Source organism: Stegodyphus dumicola, chromosome 12 (assembly GCF_044657685.1).
Source record: "Stegodyphus dumicola isolate Sdum_Otavi_A_Nest chromosome 12, ASM4465768v1".
Classification (NCBI taxonomy): Eukaryota; Metazoa; Arthropoda; class Arachnida; order Araneae; family Eresidae; genus Stegodyphus; species Stegodyphus dumicola.
The window spans coordinates 122,843,519-122,852,643 of record NC_140779.1 but is presented as its reverse complement, the minus strand read 5'-3'; the positions used below and the strand labels follow the sequence as shown (position 1 = coordinate 122,852,643).

Below are 9,125 nucleotides of genomic sequence, written 5' to 3'. Positions count from 1 at the left end.
TTCTAGAAAGAGCTTCTGTGAACACAAGCTTTTTTCCAATTTTTGACTTCTCAGAGAATAGAAATCATTCCTCCTTTTAGGGGAAAATGTTTCCCATTTGAAAAGCTAGGACCCCTCGTTTGGATTTCATCAGCAACCGTTTATCAGGGTCTAGCGAAATTGGATGATCCATCCATGGATCATCCAATTTCCCATCCGTGGTTTTTATGCATCAAGATTTCAACATAGTTTAAGAAAAATCCTTCAATCCTATTTGAAAGGAGATGACATTTTCCCATGACGGACATTGAAAGACATTTTCCCATGACGGACATTGAAAGACATTTTCCCATGACGAAATCTCTCTATCCCACACCTTCTTCTAAAGTGAAGTTAAAGAGATTTTTCATACCGGGTTTTCAATTTTCACCTCAAATCATACCGTTGACGACGTGTGACACACAAACCGTGACATAAATTTCAGTTTTCATGACAGCTAACAGTCTTGAGGTTTAAACAAATGTATGAAAGAATTTATTTTTGATCCGTTTCAGCGATTGAGTGTGCTGGGAAAAAAAGGCTCTTTCCATGACAGCTAACACGCTTGAGCTTTAAACATGTATGAAAGAATTTATTTTTAATCCATTTCAGCGATTGAGTGGGCTGGGGAAAAAAAGGTTCTTTCCATGACAGCTAACACGCTTGAGCTTTAAAAATGTATGAAAAAATTTATTTTAAATCCATTTCATCCATGACAGCTAACACGCTTGAGCTTTAAAAATGTATGAAACAATTTATTTTAAATCCATTTCAGCGATTGAGTGGGCTGGGGAAAAAAAGGTTCTTTCCATGACAGCTAACACGCTTGAGCTTTAAACATGTATGAAAGAATTTATTTTTAATCCATTTCAGCGATTGAGTGGGCTGGGAAAAAAAAGGCCCTTTCGATGACAGCTAACACGCTTAAGCTTTAAATGAGGTATGAAACAATTTATTTTAAATCCATTTCATCCATGACAGCTAAGACTCTTGAGCTTTAAAAATGTATGAAACAATTTATTTTAAATCCATTTCATCCATGACAGCTAACACGCTTGAGATTTTTCATACCGGGTTTTCAATTTTCACCTCAAATCATACCGTTGACGACGTGTGACACACAAACCGTGACATAAATTTCAGTTTTCATGACAGCTAACAGTCTTGAGGTTTAAACAAATGTATGAAAGAATTTATTTTTGATCCGTTTCAGCGATTGAGTGGGCTGGGAAAAAAAAGGCCCTTTCGATGACAGCTAACACGCTTAAGCTTTAAATGAGGTATGAAACAATTTATTTTAAATCCATTTCATCCATGACAGCTAAGACTCTTGAGCTTTAAAAATGTATGAAACAATTTATTTTAAATCCATTTCATCCATGACAGCTAACACGCTTGAGCTTTAAAAATGTATGAAACAATTTATTTTAAATCTATTTCAGCGATTAAGTGGGCTGTGGAAAGAAAAAGCTCTTTCCATGATACCTAACACTCTTGAGCTTTAAAAATGTATGAAAGAATTTATTTTTAATCCATTTCAGCGATTGAGGGGGCTGGGAAACATTTTCTTAGAGCTCAGGGAAAAACAAGGCTCTTTCCATGACACCTAACACTCTTCAGCTTTAAAAATGTATGAAACAGATTATTTTAAATCCATTTCAGCGATTGAGTGGGCTCGGAAAAGTTTCTTAGAGCTCAGGGAATGTGTGTCCAGGTTGAATGCACAGCACACACGAAAAATTCTCAGAGCTCTGGAAATAGTTCTGAGTTCAAGCATGGGACATGAGAACAGAAATGTATTACAATCATCATGTCATCATTGTTTTCGAAAGCCAAAAGAATTCCTCATGAAAGAACATCTTTTCTTCGTGGTTGTGGGATGGAGTAGAGTTGCTGCATCTTGAACAACCCACACTGATCTGAACAGAAATATGAAATGTTTTTATAGATATAAGAAATGAACTGAAAGTGAAAGTAAAAATGAAATTGTATTGGCTGGAAATATTTCTTGGCTGTTGAATGGAAAAATATTTCCAGAGCTAAAAAAAAAAAAAAAAAAATTCTTCCTTTTTTTCTATTAATTTGATGTCTTCACTTTGTTTACTTTGGAATGGAGAAACCCAAAGACTATGACTCATCCTTTCTAAAACATATAATTCCTAGAATGAGTCATGGTCTATTTTTAGAAACAGGGAGACAACATTCCCACACAAAAGGGGGTAGGGTTAATTTTTATCATGTCTAGAAGACATGATAAAAATTAACAAAAATTTTTTTTTTTTTTTTTTTTTTTTTTTACATCTCAAATTTTTTTTTCTGAGCTTTGAAAAATTTTTCCCATTCGGCAACCAAGTGAAAATTCTACAGCCAAGACGATTTGGCTTTTACTTTCACTTTTATCGCTTTTCTATAAAAGTATTCCACGTTTTCTATTCAGAACCGTGCGGGCTATCCAAGGTGCAACATGCTGTTTCTCTTTCTCTATCTCATCTGGACCTAGGACCACTCTTCTAGAAAGAGCTTCTGTGAACACAAGTTTCTTTCCACTTTTTAATGTCTCACAGAATAGAAATCATTAATACGTTTAGGGGAAAATGTTTCCTGTTTGAAAAGCTAGGGTTTTCGTTTGGATTTCACCAGCAACCGTTTATCAGGTTCTAGCGAAATTGGATGATCCATCTATGGATCAGAATTTCCCATCTTTAATTTGGATGGATCAAGATTTCAACATAGTTTAAGAAAAATCCTTCAATCCTATTTGAAAGGAGATGTCATGATATTGAAAGACATTTTTCCATGACGGACATTGAAAGACATTTTCCCATGACTGACATTGAAAGACATTGAAAGACATTTTTCCATGACGAAATCTCTCTATCCCACAGCTTCTTCTAAAGTGAAGTTAAAGAGATTTTTCATACCGGGTTTTCAATTTTCACCTCAAACCATACAGTTGACGACGTGTGAGACACAAACCATGACATAAATTTCAGTTTCCATGACAGCTAACACTCTTGAGCTTTAAAAATGTATGAAAGAAGTTATTTTTAATCCATTTCAGCGATTGAGTGGGCTGAAAAAAAAAAGGCCCTTTCCATGACAGCTAACACGCTTGAGCTTTAAAAATATATGAAAGAATTTATTTTTAATCCATTTCAGCGATTGAGTCTGCTGGGAAACATTTTCTTAGAGCTCAGGGGAAAAAAGGCTCTTTCCATGACAGCTAACACTCTTGAGGTTTAAAAATGTATGAAAGAATTTGTTTTTAATTCATTTCAGCTATTGAGTGGGCTGGGGGAAAAAAAGGCCCTTTTCATGAGAGCTAACATGCTTGAGCTTTAAAAATATAGGAACGAATTTATTTTTAATCCATTTCAGCGACTGAGTGGGCTGGGAAACATTTTCTTAGAGCTCAGGGAAAAAAAGGCTCTTTCCATGACACCTAACACGCTTGAGCTTTAATAATGTATGAAAGAATTTATTTTTAATCCATTTCAGCGATTGAGTCTGCTGGGAAACATTTTCTCAGAGCTCAGGGAAAAAAAGGCTCTTTCCATGACAGCTAACACTCTTGAGGTTTAAAAATGTATGAAAGAATTTATTTTTAATCCATTTCAGCGATTGAGTGGGCTGTTTTTTTCCTGGTTGTGGGATGGAGTAGAGTTGCTGCGTCTTGAACAACCCACACTGATCTGAACAGAAACATGAAATGTTCTTATAGATATAAGAAATGAATTGAAAGTGAAAGTAAAAATGAAATTGTATTGGCTGGAAATATTTCTTGGCTGTTGAATGGGAAAAATATTTCCAGAGCTGAAAAAAAAAAAAAACTCTTCCTTTTTTTCTATTAATTTGATGTCTTCACTTTGTTTACTTTGGAATGGAGAAACCCAAAGACTATGACTCATCCTTTCTAAAACATATAATTCCTAGAATGAGTCATGGTCTATTTTTAGAAACAGTGAGACAACATTCCCACACAAAAGGGGGGTAGGGTTAATTTTTATCTTGTCTAGAAGACATGATAAAAATTAACAAAAAGTTTTTTTTTTTTTTTTTTTTTTTTTTTTTTTTTTTTTTTTTACATCTCAGAATTTTTTTTCTGAGCTCTGAAAATTTTTTCCCAGTCGGCAACCAATTGAAAAATTTCCAATCGGCTTTTACTCTACTTTCAACTCTTTTCTATAAAAGCATTGCACGTTTTCTGTTCAGAACCGTGCGGGCTCTCCATGGTGCAACATGCTTTTTCTCTCTCTACCTCATCTGCATCTAGGATGTTTTTCCTTCTTCAAGAAGTGGAATTCTTTGGGAATACCTTACAATTTCACGAGCTAGCTGTTTCTTATATTTCGAGGAGATTTCAATGAAATTGTTTATAGATGTCACCTATTGCAGATGGGGAAAAAGTCTATACTGGATCGCTGGAGACATCTCATCCAGATAGGTCACGTTATATTTTTTCCCACACCTAAATAAACTGGACATGAGCCATCCTTTTGTTTTCTCATCCAACAAAGATAGACACTGCAGACCGTTTTGGGTTTTCACTCTTCGCGTAGCGAGACGAGCCGCAGCCACACTTTGCGTTTTCTATGAGCGCAATAATGGATCACGTGAGCAGCCATTTTGTTTCCCATCTCACCCAGATAGGTCATGTTGTATTTTGTTTCATGCACCTAGCCAATTTTGGACATGAGCCATCCTTTTGTTTTTTTTTGTCTATCGAACCAAGATGGACTCTGGAGACAATTTTGTTTCTCAACGGAAAAGTAAATTTTCTGAATGGGTACCGGTGTTCGAATACTTTTGTGGCCGACTGTACTTTTTTGTCCGCTAGTTTTCTTAAATTTCTTTTAAAAGGGGCGAGTCGATTTTTGACGCGTTTGATGATGGGTACGTTTCCTTTTAGAAGATTTAAAACGCATTCACAAACTGATTTGATGAGATGATTCGGACACTTTTTCAGTACAGCTGCTTTTATTCGACTTTTTCCTAATAGTTTTAGATAATCCACATCCTTCAGATGAGACATGCTGATGACAAATGAGCTCTTTTTCTTGCACACTTTCTTTTATATAGGTAGGAAATGCAGCCGCTTTGGTTAAAGCACAGCAATTAAATCCTTTTGCATGAATCGAACATGTTAAAGAACTTTTCTTTTTTAAATTCTCTATCTTAGGACAGTCTAGATTTATGATGTCTCTACATAATAAATTTTCTAAAAATAATTTCTTTTCTAATCCTTTCATGTATATGACAGAATAAATAGATGACAAATATTGCAAAATAATACGAAGATGAGTATAAGGTAATACACCCTCACTCCAATTCACATGATGACGATTTCTTGTGACCCAAGCAAAACACTTTTGCTGAGATCGTGATAATGTTTTCCAAGGCTGAGGAGGTAAAAATGACCAGCAACTGTGATATCCTTCATGCACGGTGTAAAAAGCTAATTCTTTAACAATGTAACAATGAGGCATCCACTGAAAACCTTCGAAATCGATCACGATGGGAGAAGACATGTTAGCCATTCGACGTCTCAAACTGAAATGAACTATCGGGGCTGGTAGACATAGTATTTATCCCCAGGAAAGATGCCTGTACGAAGGCGAAGCGTTTCACTTGTTTCAGGTCGTAAATCAATCAACAAGTAGCTAAATGGAGTTGAAGTAGCATCCTGAAAAATTTCTTGAAAGGCCTTTACTTTTCCGGGGAACATTTGTCTAGCTAAATGCATAACTTGACTTTTATCTCTAGGATTTTTGTATAGGACAAGGTAATGGGAATTTAAATGAATATTTCTCATCTCCTTGCCTTGGTGAAAAAGATTTTGTGTTATAAAAACGACTGAAAGGTTTCGGTGATGACTTCCTTTTGTAAAAAGTTTGCTTAAGCGAGTATCACTTGCTAATTCAGACATTAAATCGTCTATGATAAGTAAAGCATTTTGGAGAGTCTGCAGGTTAGATGGTAATCCTTCTTCAAAATTTACGTTTTTCATGGAATTAAAAAGAGGTTGATAACTTCCGTAGCAATAAATAATATTGGTCGGCATGGGATGGAACATTTTATGATCTATCAATTTCTTCACAAAAACCGTTTTACCCGAACCGGTAGGTCCGCTCAGAAGACAAGTAGAAGGATGTACGAACTTGGGCAGTTCCATTTCTGGAAATGACAGCATGTTAAGAAAACACTGACTTTTATACTTTATCTAAAATCCTTTTGCATAAGACATTTATTCATTTTTGTTTAAATAAGTGTAGAAACAAGAAACACAAGAGACATTTTTACAAATTAAAACAACTTTATTTTTTAAAAATCATGTTTACACCATATCTTTTTTTGACAAATTGAAATATTTGGAAATCATGATTCTTCCCATCTAAGGGTGATACAATGAGTTCCATACAGAGTCCTTGACAGCGTTTAATAATAAAATAAATACAATAATGTCCACATACATTAGAAGTTAAACTTTGAAGCGAAATATTGTTCCAGAAAACATGACGATATTTCTTGACAAAGGATGTGATATCTTTTCCATATACTTCAGGCGGGAGTCCATAAGAGTCAAAATATTCCAGAGTCTGTTTGTCTGCAATGTAGACAGCTAGCCAATGAGTTCCTTTTTCATCATGTTTATCCGTATTGAACACCAGTGCACAGGTATTTTATCACAAGGAAAAACACCCGCATAATATCTCAAAGAAATAGGATCTCGAGATAAGATTTGATGAATCTGTGATTAATTCATCAGTTTCCAAAATCGTACAGAATATTTAGAGCTTTATTGATTTCTATCAAATTTTCAAATTCAGCGTACACTAATAACGAAACAGTTTGTTGTAAGGGAGTCTCAAATTTTATTTCTAATCTTAAGTTGCTGTGTCGAACTAGATTTAAATGAGAGCCATCACAAAGGTCAGGTGACAGGTCGAAGCGAAATAAGGAATATCCTTTTGAAAATTCTGATCTTGAAAGGTAAAGTCCTCTGTCGTCTGCATTTATAAATAAATTCTGATAAGCTCGTATGAAATGATTTTTGTCAAAATCAGGCTGAAGAGGATTATGAGGTACCGGTTGTCCGTCCACATAAACGCCGATAAAGTTCATATTATAATGCCTGAATTCAAAAGGAGACTTTTTATAGTTTCCGTTAAAGGCATCATTATCGACACATGCCACCACAATACGATTAGGCATTTGACCTATGAAAATATTGTCTTGAATAAAACTCATATTTCCCATTGGGATGGAATAGGCTTTGCAGAGCACTCTATTAATGAGATATTTGGCTGTTGATTTTTCTAGGCTTTTGGCATGTCCTAGCACAACACCTGGACTGACTCTCACTTTGCGTACAAACAATGAAGCTTGTTCGAGTAAAACTTTAAATTCACCTTCGCCCAATAAACAAAATTCAGGTTTGCTGCGTATGAGTTTAATTTTCATATCCACCATATTCAGCAAAAGTCTTTCCTGATGAAACATATCCAAGTGCAATCGGCCAATCATATCGACCGAAGCACTCAGTTTAAACAATTCTGCTCGTTGGTTGAATCCTTCATTCGGCTGAGTGTCTTGAATATCAAAAACGTTCATACGTCCTGCTGTATCTTTGAAAAACAATTCTGTTGACAGTTGAGACGTTTTCGTATCAAAACCATGATTCAATAATTTTTCTATCATGGCTCTGTAAGGATACGTGTTATTACTGGTGGAAACAAGTCTTTCATTTAAGCTAATATCCACTTGAGAAAACATAGAATGTAAAAAGAGATTGACAGGTCCCACTTTACTTTCAGCCGTGATTGGCTTGCCATCATTTTTTAAAATTTTCACCTTCACATAGAGTTGTGTCTGTGATAAGTCAAAGTATTCGTCTCCGCTTCCAGAAACAATGAATTCAACAGGACTTCCTTCCGACACATTGGCTAATGGATGAAATTCAACCCACTGACCTTTTTCTATCACTGTTTGAGTGGGAGGTAACGAAAATAAATCCAATTCGGATTTTGCGCATTCTGGAGAATCTTTTAACAGAAAAGCCATTAAGAGTCAAAAATATCACGTCGTTGCACCTTCCTGGCTTTAGACGAAATGAAGCGTTTGGGGGTTTTGCGCTTCCTTTTAAACCTTCCATGACCGATCATCTCGTCTGCTTTCTGAACTGCTTTCCTCGCTAATTTTTTTCCAGCTTCTTTAGATCTGGTTTTGAGGGACACATTAAAATTTTCTCCCGACAATACGTCGTTCGCAATCTGTGTTCCAGTCCGTAAAGCTTCTTTTCCCACTGTCTTTGCCCCCCTCATCAAAAAAGGCATGGCACTGCGAAACAGTTTTGAAAAAAATCCACCAATCCCATAACCTTTCTGTAAAATGGTTCCTTGATAGTAAGGTAATCCATTTCCAGTTTGAGCTAAATAATAATCTTCAAATTTTTTCGTACAACACGTATAAGGCACTCTCATTTTGATGCTTCTATTCTTGCATACACAATTCAAATGAAATCAATTTGCAGGTGAAGGCTTCTTTTATAGAATTTGTCTGAGGCGAAAATGCAATACAAGAAATACTTTGCCTCTTTCGAACGGCACTAAATCTCCAGAGTGAAGTCTTATGTCAATACGTATAGTCTGAAACTGCTGACGGATAATTGGCAGGTAAAAGGGTCTGGGATAATGAGCGTTTATGATATCCCCATCATTTCCTTCCACCGTGACAATTTTTAGCAACGGGGCTTGTACATCTCCCACAATTTGAGGTTCTACGAGATCGCAATACACATACATGACAGGAAAAGATACTTTGGGATCGGCTACAAAAGGACTTTGTTCCAATCCTTTGTAAACACCCGGCTCGAACCCTAGAAGCTCCGCTAATCCTTCGTGAAGAATGACTTTGCAGTTTTCGTCGGTCTTAATGGTCACATTTTTCGTAACAGGATGATAACTGAATTCAATTTTATTTTTATGAGAAGGTATTTTCATGGCTTTTAATAAATCTGGTATCGTTTCATAACATCCTTGAGGCACTCTTCGACCTTCCAATTTTCCATCACCCAAATCAAATCCAAATAAATTATTGTCTTTTCGTAC

General features: G+C 35.7%; 1 protein-coding gene across 1 annotated transcript; it reads right to left on the bottom strand.

Annotated features, from left to right (window-relative positions):
- Positions 1–5,578: 5,578 nt before the first annotated feature.
- On the bottom strand, positions 5,579–8,079 carry LOC146993746 (uncharacterized protein F54H12.2-like). Its single transcript, XM_085827425.1, has 2 exons — positions 7,105–8,079; positions 5,579–5,701 (listed from the first exon to the last, which is right to left on the bottom strand). The coding sequence occupies exons 1-2, from the start codon at positions 8,077–8,079 to the stop codon at positions 5,579–5,581; spliced, it is 1,098 nt and encodes a 365-aa protein (XP_085683551.1).
- Between the last annotated feature and the right edge of the window lie 1,046 nt (positions 8,080–9,125).

Bases quoted from the DNA above. Each gene is read 5' to 3' on its own strand.
- LOC146993746 (XM_085827425.1), bottom strand. From the start codon at position 8,079: ATGGCTTTTCTGTTAAAAGATTCTCCAGAATGCGCAAAATCCGAATTG. The intron at 5,702-7,104 runs GTACCTCATAAT...GAAATTTTTCAG, and splicing joins TTTATGTGGACGGACAACCG to GATGCTACTTCAACTCCATT.